The 20,343-nt window shown below is 41.2% G+C and overlaps 1 protein-coding gene across 4 annotated transcripts in view; it reads left to right on the top strand.

Moving 5' to 3' along the window:
- Positions 1-480: 480 nt before the first annotated feature.
- Positions 481-20,343, top strand: part of Neto2 (neuropilin and tolloid like 2) — an 81,690-nt gene continuing 61,827 nt past the window's right edge. For 3 of the 4 annotated variants that reach the window (XR_005974160.1, XR_005974161.1, XM_041650114.1), the window contains exon 1: positions 482-717. Coding sequence is in view for 2 of the 4 variants with exons in the window: in XM_041650114.1 (XP_041506048.1) it covers positions 684-717 (34 nt within the window). In the remaining 2 variants the exon portion in view is untranslated. Of the gene's footprint in view, positions 718-20,343 lie in introns of all 4 variants that reach the window. The other variant, XM_041650115.1, reaches the window with a different exon arrangement.

Consider the following 20,343-nt stretch of genomic DNA (forward strand, 5'->3'; position numbering starts at 1 on the left):
CAGCCAGTACAAAAAAGTTTATTCCTCCAGCTGGTGTAGAGTTCCAGCCCACAGTGGCGAGGCGATGCTCCCACCAGCAGAACGATGCCTGGCAGCTTGCTCACGGCTCAAGAACTGCCATGGAAGTATCAGCAACTGCAACAACCGTTACTGCTGCTCCCCTGAACTCACCAGAGCACGTCCAGGGCCCCACCGAGGTCGCCCCTCCACCGAGATCAGCAAGGCTGAGCAGCCCGTTCTCAAGCACCTAGGCTTGGGGGTCCTCGGCGAGGGGCCGGGAAGACAGCACGGGGCCGGAGGCCTCGAGGAGTCACCGGCAGGGAGGGGTCCGCCGCGCGCGAGGACGGGAGGCGAGGGGCGGGCGGGGCACGCGGGCGGGCGGGGCCGCGCGTGCGCAGTGGCCGCGCGGCTGGCACGCGGCGCTGCGCTCCCTGCTTAAATGAGCCGGGGCTCCCGGCGCGCGCCACTTCAAGGGAGCCCGCCGCGGGAGCGGGCGCCGCCAGCTTTCCTCGGCGCGGCGGGAGGCGGCGGCCGTCGGGGAGCAGGCTCGGCGGGCTGAGGCGCTGCGCCCGCTGCAGGGAGGCGGCGGCGTCCGGCGATGGGGACCGAGCGGAGGCATCGCGCCGGGCCGTGACCGCCGCGCCGCCGCCTCAGGCGCTCTCGGAGCGCCGACGCTGAGGACCATGGCCCTGGAGCAGCTCTGCGCGGTCCTCAAAGGTAAGCGCGGGCGCGGATGGCGCCCCCTGCGGGCCAGGCCGCGCTCCGCTCCGCCGCCGCCGCCGCCGCCTTCGCGCCCTTTGTCTGGCCCAGGCCGCCCGCCCGCCGCCGCTGCGAGCTAGCCCTAGGGGGGAGCGGAGGCCGGGGGACGCCGGCGACTGCGCTCGCGTCCCGGACCATTCCACGCCGCGCTTCGCAAAGTGTGTGAGCGAAGGCCGGCGGTCCCCGGTCGCCACCGCAGAAAGTCATTCCGCACAGACCCCAAAAGCCCCGACTCGGACGCGCAGGAGAGGCTTCCGAGAAGCCCCGCGACGCCCGCGCCTCCCGCGGGTCCCACCTGCTGCGGCCGGGAGGCTGCGACACTACTGCGGGCTCCGGCTGCGCGCGGCCGCCCTGCCGGCGACCCGCACCCCGCACCCCGTGCCGCCTTCCCGGGAGGGATCGCAGGGTCCTGCTGCCCAGTCTTGTGCGGAGGAGGAAGCCGGTCATCAGCGGCCGGCCGACCGCACAAAGCTCGGAAAGCCGCTTGGCGGCTGCCTCGTCGCCGAGGTGTTATGTCAGCTAAATATTTCTAGATCGTTTACATTGAAGGCAAAGTTTATTCTGAAACTCGTCCTGGATTGATCCTTTTATAAATCTCCGGGGAAAGCACCGCCATTCACTAACTGACTCCCTTTTCCCTTAATGATTTAATTGCAAATGGAATGTCTGACTGCTTTATTTTAAAATCTCTCTTCATATTGAGAGACACGTTAAGACAGTGACAATATGGGCATGTATAGTTTTAGCACTGAATCTGAATATTTGCACAATTACAAATGTTGGTGTTTCTCACGTCCGTGTTATCACCGTATTTTCAATTTTTGTTTTTATTAGAAAGTTCAATAGAACTTTTCGTCGTTCTTGAACTAATGACGTTTTAGACAAACTTCATAACTGGACAGATATTCATAAATTCGTAATTGACGTTACAGCCATTGAATTTAAATATTTACCTACCAAGCTATATGTATCAATACTTGTATATTCAAATTGTGCCAGAATAACCAATAACCTTCTAGCCAGTAAATATTTCGGTTATTCCATAAATTCTTAGTGATTCCATTAGTACATAAAAACAAATCCAAAATTCTGTCGTTACTTGTAACTCCTGATTGATGCAGTCATTGCCTTGGAAATGAACATTTTGTTTCACTCTTTGGTAATAAACGAACCACATGCACAGCTGGATTTCTGCTGCTTTAGGGGAATTTTCTTCATTCTAATCGTGAACCCACCATGTTAGTGTTGCAACATCATAATGACAAGTCCATTTGAGTAGCCTTCCGCGAGAAATCACTTGGATCTCCTACGCAGCTTTACCTGCAAAACTGAACGAAACTGAACTGGATTGGGCAATCTCCATGGGTACTCAAGGAATTGCAGCGTTCCTGCCTGTCTCTTTTCAGTGGGTACACACTGCCCTCTCTGGCCAACGCGGATTGTTGCGCCTATCCGGAAAAGATTCCTTCCCTGATGGCTGAGCTCCAGTGAAAACAGTGTAGTATCTGGCTTTTATTATTTTTTTCAAATATTATTCAACCTGAACTATTTTTACATGGCAGAAGTATTTTTACAGCTCTAGATAATTGTGCTGTTGTGGGCTTACTACAGAGAGTGCAAGCTATTTTTAGTTCTTCTATACTATGCCTTGTAAGCATTAGAATTTGGTTTGGAAAGACTAAAAGAAAATATGTTAACAAAATTTGAACCTGAGAAGATAATCTGGAGGCTGAAAGAAAAAGGGAGGGATTGGGCTTTACTGCACACATTGAGTCATTTGCTTTTTAAATCAAATGCATGTATTTCCTATATAAATAATACTAAAATTGTGCTTTAAGACAACTACTCTTTTCCAGTGCTACTATTTCCTTGGGTACCAAGGCATGAACAAGCACCCCTTAAGTGTCTTAGAAGTGAGTTTTATCCACAACAAGAGGTTCTTCTCTGAAGTAGCCATTTAACACTTGTATAATTAGAGATGCTACAAGATCAAATCCTTGTTTTGGGATATAATGGACAGTTTTGGGTTAAATATCAGAAACAAGTGTAAAGTTATGAGTAGGAAGTGATTTATTAAATTACAGTAATTTACTTGTGTGTGTGCACATGAGTGTGTGCGGGCATATAAGACAGCATGCACGTGGAAGTCAGAACCTGTGGGAGGTCGCTCTTGGGGACTGAACTCAGATTGTCAAGCTTTGCAGCAGCTTTACAAACAGACATCTTGCCAGCCGCTGGTTTTACTTTTTAAAGGTACCATTATTCTTTTTCTGTTTTGCAGCAGTTAGAACAAAAGAATTATTTGGCTATTTGAGCCTTCCCAATATCAGTGAAAGTGAATACTTCACTTGTGTTATTAACTCCTTCAGGTATTACAGAATTTGAGTCAACCTTCTGTCTACGGTAGCTAGGCATGATAATCCTATGAAAATCGTCTGCTGAGATTTTGAAATCCTGTTAGAGCTATTGATATTCGAAGCTCTATAATCTGAGGTTAAGTTTATGACATAATGGAGCTTAAGGACTCTTAGTCACATGCATTTAAAGGCCTGTCGGAACTGAGTATTGCCTTCTGTTCTTTCATCTTAACCCTCATCCAGGAAAGGTTCAGGGGTACTATCCCTTTAACAGCAAAGCCTCTTTTTAATACAGCCTTTTTTTAAATGTGACCACCACCTACACGCACACACACACACACACACACAGCTTGGAATAAATTGCTTAATTATCAATTGAAATTTCTTATTAAACAATGGCTTTATTATAATAAATGTTGAACTAGAAGCCAATTTACATTTTAAAACCACAGTGTTCCTTAAGGGGGGGAGAATGTGTGCATTACAAAGCAAGTTTAAATCAAAGCTGCTTTCAGTCCTTTGAGAATACGATAGGAAAATGATAGACTCCAAATTTCATACCCAGTTTTCAAACAATATTTTAAATTTTAGAGGCTCTACCTGTTCAGCATAGTCTATCTTCCTATTTATTCTTCAGAATAATTACTGATGTTTTAAATGAATTTCTGGAATTGAGTTAAAAAGGAGGCTCTTAAGAGTTGATTTACCAGGATTCCTAAGCTTTCCTTAATGGCAGGAGCCCTTCAGAGGCGTTCTCCCAACAAAACCCAGAGCAGCACTGAAGAGGAGCATTGCTGTAGTTGTGGTTCCGAAACCACCCACCTTTCAACATGTTAGCCTGTTTCTTACAAAATGACATAGTGCCATATGCTAATCAGAAAGTTAATTGTGTCCTGGTTAAGGTTGGTTGGATCACATATGCATAGAGTAATATATTAGAAATTACAACACTAGAAGATAGCAGTTACTCTTTCAGGTCTGACTTGACCACATGAAAATTTGACGACAGTTGCTATGGATGTGGAAAGTCGACTCCTTTCACCAAGGTGTAGCAGACAAACCTGCGCTCAGAGCACACACTCGCCGCATGTGTCCCTTGTGCAGGAAGGAGCAAGCATTTCTGCTGCAGTCACTTTCTTAGAAATGAGCCTGGCCGGGGGATCAGCATCTGCAGGCTGCAGTGATGTCATGTTCACCAACCGTCTTCATCCGCCACCAGTAATAGAGGAAATTTAAGTTTGGGTATTTTTGTGCTTTGGAATTCAGTTGGTCAAAAAAAAAAAAAAAGCCATTATGCTGTCGTCTCTTGTCAGATTTAACAAACCTTATATTTACTGTTTCGATGCTTACCACAGGAATACCTGGAAAGAGACATGTTTAATTGCTAGCAAAGACAAGTTGAGCCAAGTTGATAAACAAGAGTAGTGTCTGGTATCTGAATTTAAAAAAAGTTTGTTCTTTCCATATCCTCCCTGATCCTGATTTATGATCAGATAAAGAGCTAGGCTGTATATGTGCTACTTTTTAAGTGAGATGTGAGTTTGCCAGTCAGTACAGCTCTCTCAGTACTGTGTGCAGTCAGATCCCTGCTTAGTCACTTCATGCCTTCCTCTAATCTGTGTGGAGTGCTGTTACCTGCCAGGTCAGTCTAAGCAGTGAAGATTTGTCAGTGAACCAGACAAACATGGCTCTTTAGTAAGAAGAAACTAAATAAGCACACATACGCACATGACAAATACTGGATATTATAAATAATAGTGACAGTGGAGAAAGATGATAAAGAAAACAGATTGGAGAAGCATCACAAAATCAGAAAGAATGAAGGAATAAGCCCTGCAGAGACTGATTCTAGAATATAACATGGTTTAGTCCCTAAGACAAGAACTACTTGGCATTGAAGTAATGGGAGGAGGTCTGTGGACCTACAGAGAGCAATCAGAAGAAATGCTAAGGTTCCAGATCCCACTGTACCTCAAAAGAGTATGGCTGGTGGATTTATTTTACATGTAATGGGCATCTTTTGGAAGATCTAGTGAAAGGCTATGATGTGATCTAAAATATACTTCGAAAAGATAACTGGTTGCTGGCCGCACATTAGTCCACAGAGGTCTGTAGCACAACTTTTGATTTTCGCCAAATAGCCATTACTCTTCTTTATTAATTCTTTGAATTTTAGTTAAAAAGCACAGTTACAATAAAAATTGTTCCCAGTCTCTCTTGAGGTTAGGTATGGTTGCATCATTTTGTCCTATATAAATATAAAATTATATGTACATCTTAAGGAAACTGTTTTAATAAACTTGTTTTAAAATAATTTTAGATTCTGGGAAAGTTTTGTTTTAGTTTGTGTTTGTTTTAAGGAGAAAGGAATAGCCTATGCCATGTCTTCCTGCATGCAGAGTATGATACAGTCATGGTAAATATGGAAAGTTGTAATGGCTGGCAACCTAATATTCACATTGAGTCATGAGATGACTTTGGGAACAGAAAGCCTAACTGAATAATAAGACAGAACGGTCTTGGCTCTCTGATAACAATCTGCACTTTGCTTTGACTGCTTACCTCTAATTTGTCATATATCAGAAGTTTGATAGTATCCTGTTTAAACTGTTCATTTTGGTATTTCTGCTACATAGTTCGGTCCTAATGCTAACATACGAATGCACAAATCGAAAGGTAGCAAAGTCAGATTGGTAGAGAAGCTAATAAATAGTCCCAGAAATGAAAATGAGGATTCTGTCAAGTAAAGTTAATCTGGAAGAAGTTCTTAGAAGGAGGAGGTTTTAGACATTGTAGAGATGATTTTCTAGATGAAAACAAGATGCCTAACAAGTGTGGATAATGTGAAACATTGAGAAATGTTTGTAGGGCCTTAAGAAAACAGCAGAACAATTCTCCTGATCAACATTACAAGAACCAGTCAATCCACCTCCTGCTCCATCTGTTATTGACCCAAACTTGTCTCTTTCAGTATCAAGAAAGAGAAAAGACCCTTTCTCTTTCTTTCCTATTGCAGGGACCTCACAGTAAGTATGGTCCCGGGTCCAGTAGCACCAGCATCAGGAAAATGCACAAATGCTTGAATCCTGCTCTAGACCTCGAGATAGCTGAGAGTAAACCCCATTCACCCACCACTTTCTCATCCAATAACCCCGGAGGTGACTGGTGCATACTGAACTTTGAAAAATACTCTGTAATTCCTTTCTCAAACCTGAAATAGAATTGCAAGGTCAGGCCTGCACATATTTTTGTATATATTTTTTATTGAGCTATATATTTTTCTCTGTTCCTCTTCTTTCCCCCTTCCTTCTCCCCCCCCCCCTTCTACGCTTTCCTATGATCCCTACGCTCCCAATTTACTCAGAAGATCTTATCTTTTTCTACTTCCCATGTAGATTAGATCCATATATGTCTCTCCTAGGGTCCTCTTCATTGTCTAGGTTCTCTGGGATTGTGAATTATAGGCTGGTTTTCCTTTGCTTTGGTTGTTTGTTTGTTTCTTTGGTTGGTTGGTTGGTTGGTTGGTTTGGTTTTTTGAGACCAGGTTTCTCTGTAGCTTTGGAGCCTGTCCTGGAACTAGCTCTTGTAGACCAGGCTGGCATTGAGCTCACAGAGATCGCCTGCCTCTGCCTCCTGAGTGCTAGGATTAAAGGTGTGTGCCAACCCTGCCCTGCTCTTTGCTCTATTTCTAAAAGCCACTTATGAGTGAGTACATACTACATTTGTCTTTCTGGTTCTGGGTTACTTTACTCAATGTGATGTTTTCTAGATCCATATATTTGCCCACAAATTTTAAGATGTCATTATTTTTTTTGCTGTGTAGTACTCCATTGTACAAATGTACCACATCTTTATCCATTCTTTGGTCAAGGAGCACTTAGGTCATTTCTAGTTTCTGGCTATGACAAAGAATTCTGCCGTGAATATAGCTGAACACATGTCCTTGTGGTATGATTGAGTATCCTTTGGGTATATACCAAAAGTGGTATTGTTGGGTCGTGAGGAAGGTTGTTTCCTAATTTTCTGAGAAATTGTTATACTGATTTCCAAAGCAATTGTACCAGTTTGCACTCCCACCAGCAATGGAGGACTGTTCTGGACCTGCCTACTTTTTAAACCATAGTACATTACCAGATGTAACATCCAAAAAGTTGTGCCACTTTCCAATCCAGTGGCAAAATGTGAATATACCCTTTCTAATAGCCTTAGCAACACTTGGGTGAACTTACTAAAAAGATAATTATTCTAAAAGCATCCCAATTATTCTAGTTAGTAGGCTAACTGAACTGAAATTAAAGTAGGTCTGGTAGCCATCTGTTGGCATGTATAGGGTGCTCATTTTTATTCTGTTCTTAGAGAAACCACAAATTTTTTTAAATTTTTTGGTCCTTGCCTGGGTATATTCCTATGTCAACTGTCAAGATAAGTAACTCCAGGACTGGAGAAATGGCTCAGTGGTTGAAAGCACTTGTTCTTACAGAGGACTTGGCTTCATTTCCCAGCACCCATATGGTAGCTCACAAACATCCGTTTCCAGGGTATCTGATAAGGAGACCAAGCACACACGGGTACACATACATGCATGAAAGCAAAATACACATAAAATAAATAATTTTTTTAAAAAAGATAAATAATCCCTAAAGGAAGTCTCATCTTTGCTTACTAGGACTAGCCACAGTTTAAATATCAGCCAGTCAAGCCCAGCACTTCCTCTGTGCTACCATTTATATAGCCTCATTTATATAGGACTAGAGCCAAAGCTTTGTCTTTATCAGCCAGCTCTTTGTTCTTTTAAATCTCATTTGGATTTTGTACCAAAGGCTGTTGTTTACTCAGTTTGCAAAACACTGAAATACAGCCTCCTTATAGGTCTGTCTTAACAAATTTGTGTTGACATTCAGTGGTATGAGAATTGAGATCCAAAGGGCTCTTCCAGTTTTTGTACAGTATTCTGAATCAGCACATATGCAAGAACAAAAGGCACTTGAGTTCGTTTGCCTCCATCGCTGTACCAGGCACACTGGGTAAGCCCCTTTTGTTTTGTACATGCTGTGATTCATGTAGAGGTCTTGAGCTGCACGCAGAGACGTCTTTATTAGGTACACACAGAAGGGGTAAACCAGGGTTTAAGCTCTCTTCTGCCACTCCAGGTGTTTTCGTGACTAAGAGTCATATCAAAAAGAGTGATTGGTTAGGTCTCTGGACCTAGATAACCCACAGTGAGCTAAAACTCGTCTATTTGCATGCCTCATTAAAACAGATAAAATGCTAAAGTCACCCCTTTATTCCCGGCACTCAGGAGGCAGAAGCAGGCCAATCTCTGTGAGTTTAAGGCCAGCCTGGTCTCAGAGTGAGTTTCAGAACAGTGAAGGCTACACAAAGAAACCCTGTCTCCAAACAAAACAGGAAATAAAAATAAAGAAACACTAAATTTGGCCAAAGCGTTGGGAAGCATTTTAAAGCTGGTGCTTTAAAACTCATTAACAAGTGTGAGATCCGGGGCTGGAGAGATGGCTCAGAGGTTAAGAGCATTGCCTGCTCTTCCAAAGGTCCTGAGTTCAATTCCCAGCAACCACATGGTGGCTCACAACCATCTGTAATGGGGTCTGGTGGCCTCTTCTGGCCTGCAGGCATATACACAGACAGAATATTGTATACATAATAAATAAATAAATATTTAAAAAAAACAACTGTGAGATCCCACAGTCACTTTTCACAGAACTTTAAACGAAAACTCAGCAAGTTTAATGAAGAAACAAACACCAACAAAGATAAAACTACATTTTCCCAGCCACCTACCCTCTACATCCCACCCCTCTTCATGCATCTCCCATTCTCCAGGCTTCCCTTTAATTTCTTCCCCTAATTTCCCTACTCCTTTCTCCAGTCATTGAGAGTTTTTTTTTTAATTGCACCCTTTAAAATCCAAATAACTAGAAGTAGAAATATATTGCTGACACTCTTTATACTAACTGGAATATTCAGCAATTCTAAGAAATTTTCTAGTCCTCCAAACTGATGGTTCTAAATTCCATGTTAATTTTATCACTTAATGTTTATAGGAAATGGACAGGCTCAGGAATGGAAGCTAGTTGCCTAGTGACAAAGTCCCTTAAAGATTTTAAGCTAGCTGAGTACCTGGGATTTGATAATTCACACAGGGGGGGGGGGGAGAGAGAAAGAGAATGCAACTAAAAGTCTTTCTTAGTATCTTAGTATAAGACCTTCGCAAAAAGCTAACCCTGTACCCTTAATCAGTTTAATATAGTAGAATGTACTTTTTGTCAAAACTTAGAAGTTACAGAATTGTGATGAGACTTGATCTTTGGCTAGATTCAGAACCTTTCAATGGCCTGATTTGAACAAGCAACACAACACCCCCATGAAACATCCTCTTTTAGCCAACCAAAACTATTAAAAGGACAAGAAGCTTAAAACCACTGAAGCCTTTTCCAGGAGAAAGTAAATCAAATTAAGGACTCTCCAGTTAAAACTACCCATGGCCTCCACATCTCCCCCAAAAGTCCTGGTTTTGGTTTTCTATTTGGGTTCTGTGAACTAACTGTTTTACAAGCAATTGCTTCAAATACAAACAGTTAAACCCTGATAAAGCGATTTCATTCCAAATCTTCAAGCAAAACTAGAGATCGCCTATGGTCATTTTTCTTATTTGAAACAACGAACTAGGCAAATTAAATATTAAAATTGAAGATGAACTAGTGCTGTGGATGTAAGCCCAGGGACTGATGGGATGTCTGAGTGAGTACTGTGCTTGGGATAGTACTTGCAATATGAGGCACAGTGGACTATAGCTGTAATCTTGGCACTGGAACGGCAGAGACAGTAGAATCCCTGGGTCTTGCTAGCCAGACAATCTAATCAAATTGATCAGCTCCAGATTCATTGAGAAACCTGTCCGCAAAAAGTAAGGTAGATAACTTGTCTGCTCATAAGCTGTTCCTCTGAAGGAAATGTTCCCTCCCTCAGCACCCAGTCTCTCAGTAAGAGGTGGGGCCTCATGAACCCTTTCCCATGTACTGTGAAGTAGTGATGGGCTCAGTCTTGTGCAGGTCGCCACAGCTGTGGTGAGTTTCACAGGACTCTTTCCTGACCTTGGCCTCTTCTATTCTCTGAACCTCCTTTTCCATTGTTCCCTGAGCCTTGGAGCAGCTGATGTAGATGCCCTGTTTAGATACAAACATTCCACAGTTGCTTTATTTCCCAGTTCGACCAGTTGTGAACCACTGCATTAATGAGTTGCTGTATTCATGACCATTCACTTCAAAACGAAGCTTCTCTGGTAAAGGCTGAGAGGAGTACTAAGCTATGAGTGTAAATATCAGTATTTAGAAGGTGTTTTAACACAGTACCCCTACTCATGCTTTTACACACAGCGTTAATTTACCTCAGTGAGTCAAAAAAATAGAAAACATTATAGTAAGAGGAGGTTTATTGGGAGAAGCAGGGTTTCAGCAATAGAGTACATGCAAGTGTGAGAGGGAGTAACGGGAGGGGTGAAAATGACCCAAAATTCAATTTAGGCATATGCGACGTTGTCAAAGAATTATACACATGCACACACACACACATATGTGCATGCGTGTGTCGGGGTGTGGGGGTGCTGTAGTATTAGCAGTCATTGAGGAAGACACCTGACATTAGCCTCTCTAGCTTACACATGCACATATACACACAAAAATAAAGTCTACTCCTACACACAAAAAAACCCTTATGGCACTATTGAGAGATAATTGAACCATAAAGGTGTTAACTTTATCAACGACTTGATATGTGTAATTATCACACATATGGGCTATTGAGAAAATAGCCCCTGTGGAGGAAGGAGGCCACTGGGGTTTGCCTTTGATGGATATATCTTGTCTTGGCCTCTTCCTCTGCTCTATCTGCTTCCTGGCTGCTGTGAGGTGAGCAGTTCTACTCTACCACACTCTTTCTACCTTTATATGCAATCTCAGTCCAGAAGCAATGGAGCAGTCTTCCTGTGGACTAAATCACTGAAACAGATATAATAATGAGCCAGAATAAATCTTACTTTGTTTCTCAGGTGTTTGTCATGGTCACAAAAAGCCTGGCTAGAGCAGCTAATCAGATCCACTGTTTGCCATGGTGTTTTAGTTACTGTTCTACTTCTATGAAAAGACACAATGACCAAGGAAACTTACAGAAGGAAATGTTTAATCAGGTCCTCCTTAACAGTTCCAGAGAGTTAGCTTGTGGTCATGATGGTAGGGAGTGTGGCGGTAGGCACGCTGCTAGAGCAGTACATTCTGATCTACAGGCTCCAGGCAAGGGAGAGAGTAAGACTGAACCTGGTGTGGGTTTAAACCTCACAGCCCACCTCCAGTGACATAACTCCACCAACAAAGGCCACACTTCCTAAACAGGACCACAAACTGGAAGCGGAACATTCAGCTATATGAGCCTCTGAGGGCCGTTTTCCTTAAATACAACACAGCAGATATTCTATTCCTTATTAACCTCGACACCCTCATGTCTTCCCCCAGAGTTCCAAGTTCCTTCAGATGGTTGAAATTGTTACCCAATCTGTGACAGTTTCCAAATCTCAACCTTTTCTTTCTAATAATGCTCTCTCCTGGAAAGTCACTCTGCTGCTTACTGATTGCTACAGCCCTTCCCCCATGCACCTTTTAGGGAGAAATTTTAGGGACACAAAATCAAGTTTTCTTCCCAAAGGGAGAAACATATAATTAATCCCTCCAGAAAGCCATTTTCTAATACTGCCACACATGCCTACATTCCAGTAAACTGACCAAGAACCTTTGGGCTCACTCCAGTACTAGTGTTGATCATATCCATTCAGTATCTCCAGGTAAAATCCAGGTGAATCCTAACAAATTTCTCCCCAGTGTTAAGCAATAGTCATTAAGTCTTTTGGTGGCCTACAACTCATAGTAGATGATTTTACACATAAGAAATGTGTTCCCTCTACCTACTCTTATGGTATTTTTATCTTACCTGTCCACTAGCCTAATGGTAAAGGATGGAGATTTCTTCAAGATTTAATAGCTGTTAACAAAATCATTATTCCTTAACAGCCAGTGATTATTGTCCTTCATACTTTGTTGTCCAATGTTTCCCCCTGAGCAGCCATTGGCTTCTATGGTGTTTTTTCAGTACATCTAGTACATAGCCAGTACCTTTCTATTTTAACACAAAAGGATCAGCAGTTTACCTGGGAAGATAAGATGAAAACCCTGCCTAATTTCTTTTCGATAATTCAGGATGTCTTAGGTAATATATCTTTCTAATATTGTTCAATTTTTCTTCAGTATTAGAATAATCTATTTTTATGTGCCTCATCCCAAGAAGCCTGTACTGAAAGCCTCCACTTCTCTCATAGCCTGTCCTCTAGAAGGTATAAGGACTCCAATTCTGTCAAACCCCTATCAAACTTGGGAGTTAGCTCTTGATGCATAAGGATCTGAATCTTATCCTTACTGCCCTCAAGACATATAGCTTCTCTTCTTCCCTGCCCTGAAAGACAACTCTGGGAATTTTTAGAACTTATTACTTTTTTCCAGAACTGGCTACTAAACTTTTCTTTGGTTCTCTAGTCTCTTTACAATTACTGAAAAATTCCTGTCCTTACCATATTTAGTGGTTCTACAGTGGAAAACAGTTCTTCGAGTATATCAGGAAGTAACTGGCATTAGCTCACCCAGTTACATTCTGTCTTTCCACATATTTATGTATGAGAAAGGAAGGCACTAAGATCTAGGAAGGTAAAACAGACCATTGGATCAATACAGACAGCAGCTAGACCTACTGGCGCAAAGACTGTGTTCCTGTCTATATGAGGTTACTACCTCACTGAACAGTTTTCATAGGATCTTCTTTCATCTGTATCCCTCCCTCTGTTGAAGCTATTTTCAACTCTCACTATACTGAATGCTAACTAGCTATACTGCTGGCCGCTAACTCAGCTAGCAGCTCGCCTAGGAAAGTCTTTTCCTCCTCAGCTCATCTCACTCTCACTTGTTAGAACGTGTTGGGTTCTGCTGTTCTGTTTCCTCTCCCAGGCTGTGGTGTCCCTCCTGACTTTTTTTGCACTAACAACGTGACTTCTCCATGACTAGATGAACAAGAAACTCTTTTGTGGAGTACATGCTACAATAATTAGTTTGTAAAAGATTTTATCTCAGATGATCCAGTAGTCATTATCAAATCAGATTTTCTATAGTTTCCTTTAACAAGATTATAGAATCCAGACCCTTTGCTAAGGCTACAGCTCCATTCACTGATTATAGAAACATTTATACAGACAGTAGATACATCGAAGGTCACATGTGTTCTGGGTCTGCTCTAGAAGCCCAGAAGACATTTACTTCCTTAGGACTACCAGTGACAGTAAGGACTATATCTTTGCCCCCTCATGTCACTCAGGTTCCAAGAGTTCATATAAAAGCTCTCTTTTAAGAAGTAAGCATATTAATGTCATAGCCTATATAAGCTGCCCTGGTCCTCCTCAACCTTAGGTTTGTGCAACCAACTAATTAAGGATTTTCTGCATTACCAGGAGTGGGGAATGGTTGGGAATGGGGGTTGACAGGAGTATTATTTGATTTAAATGAGATATCTTTGGACAGGTCTGAACTGGCATCCCATCCTGCACAAATTTTTTCCTTTGTGTCTTGACTTCCTAGAATATTGGCAAAATGGTCAAATAGGAAAAGGAATATTATCGAAAGCCCTCACTCATCACTGCTTATGAGATATATTGACTGCAAATATGTCCTTGGTACAACCCTGGAAAGCCAAATCATGCTTCCAGGGTCATCTCTCAACTGTCTAATGGTCATTGGAAGTCTGACAAGGTTTATTTGCTGTACCACTTCACAGGATACTGGTATATAGCTGGCATGGTTTCATCTTGAGTTGAAGCTTTCCCTTACCACTAGTCTAGAACATGGAAAATATTTACCAGGAGGATCCCCCAAGAACTTTGTAGTGATGAAAGGATTCATTATACTAGACAGATTATTCCAGTTGTAAAATCAGCCCATCAGTATCTCCATTGTACTTAATATACCCAGTTGTCTAGATACATTGCACAGACCTTTGGAGAAATAAATACCTAGTTGGTAAGAATTTGTGAGATATTTAGTCTGTCATTATCTAAGGTTCCTTCCCTTAGTTTCCCTCAACCTTCCACTCCTATAGGAAGACATTTTTATCTCTTTTTGAGATCATTACTGGCTGAACAAATCACTTAGCATCTAAGCATTCGACAAAGCACTTCGCCAGCCTGTGCTTATTAGAGGATAAGTGCATTGCTACAAAGAGTTGCTTGACATCCTATAGTGCACTGCTACCCTTGTTAAAGATTCCTTCAACTGCATGCCCCCAGTATACAAAGCTCGCTCTTACATCCTGAAGCCTGGAGCGTTTATTAGAAATGTACTACCTTAGCTTCCTTCTAGTCCCACTAAAGGGACTCTTTCAAGTACTATCAATTAACCTATATCTTTCCTTCTATAGAAGCTTTTTTCAACCCGTGTACAGCTATGTAAATAGAGACTGTGTTCATTTCCCAACCACCCGGACCTGAATAATCACACAGAGACTATATTAATTACAACACTGTTTGGCCAATGATTCAGGCATATTCCTAGCTAGCTCTTACATCTTAAATTAACCCATTTTTATTAATCTATGTATTGACACAAGGCTGTGGCTTACTGGTAAGGTTCCAGCTTCTTTCTTCTTCAGCAGCTACATGGCATCTGTCTGACTCCACCTTCTTTCCTCCTCTGTCTCTGCTTGGATTTTCTACCTTGCTATATTCTTCCCTGTCATAGACCAAAGCAGAGTCTTTATTAACCAGTGGTAATAAAACATATTCACAGCATACAGAGGGGAACTCCATATCACAGCTAAATTAAAGGGTATGGCATAGGGGTTCATTTTCTAGGGTTGTACCCATTTACAAAAATTTCCTGACCCTCTCACTCTGAGCTAATGGACCTCAACTCCTGTCACTAGTATCAAAATCAAGTTAAAAAGAAAGCTTACATTCCAAAAGAAATAAAATGACATCTGAGAAAGCATCTTCTCCCAAGAACCAGGACAAGAACAGTACAACTTCAAAATGAATTTGCATCTAGCTGAAAACTTACAGATTTTCTTTATGCTACTTCCCCATGAAGTAGTCCTTCATAGTCCCCTAACACCAATGTCTCTTTGTTAATCACATTGACATCCATTCCAATTCTTTAATCTTCTTGCTAACATTTTTCTCAAAATGTCTTCACTACCTATGCTAGTTTGATCCACCATGAGATGAAATCATAAACAACCTCTAGCACAGCAGTTCTTAACCTGTGGGTCACAACCCTTTGGGGGTTACATATCAAATATCCTGCATATCAGATTCTTATGATTCATAACAGTAGCAAAATTACAGTCTTAAAGTAGCAACCAAATAATTTTATGTTTGGGGGTCACCACAACATGGGGAACTGTATTAAAGGATCGCAGCACTAAGAAAGTTGAGAACCACTGCCCTAACATCTCCCTGATACTTACATCTTCCCCACTCAGCTTCTCTGACATTGAAATATAATAGTGACTTTTGTTGCTGTTCTGCCTATCCTAGCCATCCCTTCTGCCCTGCACAGATCACCATTATCTACCTCCCAGATCTTGGCCATGAACAGAAACTTAGTGGAATACCGGACATGCCATGACACCCCTACTGAAAACTTTGGTATGAGTCTGCAACTTCACTGAGGCTTGTTCTACAGTGTCCTGTCCTGAGACACTCAGGAATAAATCGTCTTAATAAGATCTGTGAAGTTTCTTCCTTAGCATTTTTCCTTACTCTAGATTTAACTTTGTATCCTGAGCTGATCCAAAAAAAAAATCTACTCACAAAACCAAATTCCATTGTTACCAACAAGAAACTTCTCGCTTGGACTGGTCACCTGGAAAACCTATCTCTCTCCCATCACAAGCCACAAGCCAAATGAATTATTGCCGAGGTTTCTTCCTTACTGACTTGGTGCTTATTTCTTCTTACCTCTCTCCCACTGAAACCTTAAAAAAAGGTTTCATCTTAACCTTAAAAAAGAAAAAAAAACTCACATGTCAGGGTTGGGATTATTTTCATTTGAGCTATGAGAACAGAACTTGGCAGTTAGAGATTTGGAGGTACCTACCTCTTGGATATCTGGCTATGCCTTTTGCCATCTTAAAAGTAGTCTATTGTTCCCAGCCCAAATAACACAGTGTAGAAAAAAACTTTTAAAAATTATTTTAGAGGTAGTTACCATGATGCCAACCCTTAATTCTAAGGATAACAACTGTGGTTTACTAAGAGGAATTATCCTGGACATGGAAAAATACTAGGATCTTTGCTAGGAATTGGTACCATCTAGAATGAATTCATAATTGAAAACTTTTTCCATTCTGAGTTTTTAATTTTTCTTACTATTGTGTATGAGTGTGTGTTGTACATATATGAATAGAGATCAGAGGACAACTCTAAGGAGTCTGTTCTGAGGAATGAATTTAGCATTATTTGGAAAGTGCTTTTACCCAGTCATCACACTGACCCCTCCTGTGAAACCACCAGTTTCACTACCCAAGACCATTAGGCCCCACCAGAGCCCTTTGGGCTCCTGTGTTCATATACTCCTAAATAATGGTCCTTGTTGCATGGGGCGGTGTCAGTTCTGTTGTACCTCAAGTTGTACCTGGAGACTTTGGGGCAGATTGAATTGGAAACTTTCAAACTCTTAAAGGTGGCTAAATCATATCTGGCACTGGTTCCCTCTTGTGTTTTGCCCTACCACTTTCAGTGATTCTCTTCATACAAGGAAGACATTTGGCTTCTCTTGAAGCGTATCATGAGCTGTTTTAACAGGTACTACAAGAGATGCAGACCAGACTCAGGGTAATGTTAAAACCTTTAAGACTTTGAATTTATCCCAACAAGAAACCAGAACCCAATTAACCCAAGAGATTTTGGAGATCTAACAGGTATCTAGATGCCCTCACTGGCAGCTGGCTCCAAGAAGAGGTCCAGATGACCAGCTAGCAATAAAAATGAAGTCTGGTGACAATTTGCTAACAGAGGGATAGGTTGATGTCACATTTTTCACGGAAAAATGACAAGCTAAACTTTTGGGGTCTCATGCCTAGTCATATTCCTATTTCAGCTGCCAAGATAAACAAACCTAACCAATGAGCTATATGACCTACAGTAAACTATGTTTTATTTTTTACTTTGTTTTTATTTTTATTTTATTTGTTTTATTTAAGCTGGCTTACAGTTCAGAGGTTTAGTCTGTTATCATCAAGGCAACTCGCAGGCAGATATGGTGCTGGAGAAGGGGCTAAGGATTCTGACATCTTGAATCACAGGCAGCAGGAAGTGGTCTGTCTCACTGGGAATGGCTTGAGCATGTATGAGACCTCAAAACCTGCTTCCACAGTAACATACTTCCTCTAACAAGGCCATACCTACACCAGTAAAGCCACACCTCCTGATGGTACCACTCCTTATGAGTTTATGGGAGCCAGTTACATTCAAACTACCACAGGTGTACACCACCCCACCCAGCCTTAAGCTTTAAATATCAGCCAATCTGTAATGAACTCTTGGGCCAGCATGAGAACTTGGTCAAGAGCTTTATTTTAACCAACCCTTCTTCATTCCTTTGGATCATACTAAGTTTATGCCAATGGCTCTGTCTCCCCAGTTTGCAAACTACATGAAGTAAGTCTCTTTTTTTTGCCTTAAAATTTTTCCTGGCAATATTTTTCATCTTCATTAAGAACTACATTTTTAGAGTGCATGTTGAGAGAGAGAGAGAGAGAGAGAGAGAGAGAGAGAGAACATCTGTGCAGATGTCCAAGGAAGCTGTAAGCTGTAAGAAGATGTGGGGTCCCTAGAGCTATAGATACAGACAGTTTTGAGTCACTTGCTTTGAGTGCTGCAATATCTAGTCTTCTGGAGGAACAGCAGCTGCTTTTAACTTCAGAGCCATACTGCAGCCCCAAATATACATTGTTTAATATTAATAAAGCTGAATTTTGTGGTTTTTTTATTTTGGTACATATTTCTGATGGTATAACCATTTTTCCATGTGTATATAAAATAAATTTATATATTTTATTTTAATATAATGTGCAAAATAAAAACATTTGTTTCTGTCTTTATTAAAATTATTCACACACACCCATTTGGTTTGGTTTGGTGGGGTTGCTTTTGTTTTTCAAGACAGTGTTTCTCTGTATAGCCCTGGCTGTCCTAGAACTCACTCTGGTAAACCAGCTGACCTCAAACTCGGAGATCCACCTGCCTCTGCCTTCCAAGTGCTGGGATTAAAGGCATGTGCCACAGCCACCCAGCTATTTCTTTAGTTAATATACTATCCCCAAACCATTTGTTTTTAAATTTTATTTTATATGTGTGAGTTTTTATTGCTTACTATGCTTTTAATTTTCTGACACACTTTTTTTTATTTCTAGTTGTACTATTGGTCTCCTGCTTCTGTTTGTTAATTTCTTTAAGATTATTTATCTTTATTATATATGTATGGATGTGCTACCTGCATGTATCTATGTGTACCACATGTGTGCCTGGTCCCCTTGAAGTTCAGAAGAGAGCATCAGATCCACTGGAACTGGAGTTACAGATCATTTTGAGCCACCATGTGGTGCTGGGGACTTAACCCAGGTCCTCTGCAAGAACATTATGTGCTGTTAACCCCTGAGCCACCTCCAGCCCATGTTTGTTGATTTCTTACCCTTTCAGCTCTCTTGGTGTCACTTACTTTAAAGCTGTGAGTTATAAATGTGAAAACTGATAGTCTACCTGTGATTCTAGAAATAAAAGAACGTGAACAAAATGTATCGAGCCGTTGTGTGTCACCTAAATGACACAACATGGGAGCTGGGTTCCTCTGAGAGAATAGCCGACATAAAAGAATGTTTCATTTCCTGAACCTCAGACTCCTAATGTTTGGGATTATAAGTTTGGTTTTGTAATCATAACTCTCTTAATTTTGTTGTGGTTATTGTTTTTTAAGTTCAAGGCTCTGTTCCTCTAACTCAGTTCCAGTATAAAGATGGGAAGTATTTTGTTTTGAGATAGGATTTCACTATGTAGCCCTGGCTGTCCTAGAATTCACTAAAATCCTCTGCCCCTTGATTTCTGGGATTAAAGACATGCTCCCACAACACCTAAAACAAATTTAAAAGAAAATAAAAAGAATCATTCATTCTGACATGGAGTCTTTAATCAAACAAACAAAAACCTACAGTGGTTTTTCTTGTCCTAATTAAAAGTTCAATACCTATTCCAGGCAGACTGGTAGTATGCTTTCTACTGAATGGAAGAAAGCACCATTCATTAAAAAAAAAAAAAAAAAAAAAAAAAAAAAAAAAAAAAAAAAAAAAAACTTTGAAAAAGGAAAGGCAGTCAATATAGTTGAAAGGAGACAAAGGTTAATAAGGATTCAAGAAGCCAAGGATGAAGAGGTCAAATGCTTAGATTTTAAGATGTAAACTAAGTGACAAGAACTATATCTTCGCACATGATAGTCTTGTTAATAGACACTAAAGGTATGCTATTAAGCAAACCCGTGCTGTTACTCTGTGTGTGTGTGTGTGTGTGTGTGTGTGTGTGTGTGTGTCATTTGGCAAAGTCGTCAATCACTCTATTTCCCTCTCCCTAACATCTTGTAAGTTATAAATTGCAGTTCACTGTGTCTTAAGCATGTCATTAGTCTCTCCTTTCCAATTCCACAGACTTCTCTGCTTCAGTACATCACCATTACTTTACTTCGCAAATGATTTTCTCATAAGTTTAGCCTCCAGACAACCATTAGGAGAATGAAAGAAGTAGTGATATACTCTCTTGGTTTAAAAAACAATAGTGAGTGACTGGGTTTGGTGGTGCACACCTTTGATCCCAGCAGAGCTCTTTATTCTAGGCCAGCCTCCTCTACCTAGCAGTTCCAGGCCAACCAATACTATGTAGTAAAATCCTCTCTACAAAAAAATCAAAAATAAAAACCTACAGTGAGTAACTAGGAATGTATCTAAATGGCACTGCACTGGGCTAGCATGCACAGCACTGTGGGTTCATTCCCTAACACCACAATAAGCAAACAAAAGTCTTCAGTGCTTTTTCTTTTTAATTGTAATTGAAAGTATAAATTCATCAACATGGTATTTA

This window comes from Microtus oregoni, unplaced genomic scaffold, assembly GCF_018167655.1.
Source record: "Microtus oregoni isolate MIOR12 unplaced genomic scaffold, Mior012 000004F_ref0000308, whole genome shotgun sequence".
NCBI lineage: Eukaryota > Metazoa > Chordata > Mammalia > Rodentia > Cricetidae > Microtus > Microtus oregoni.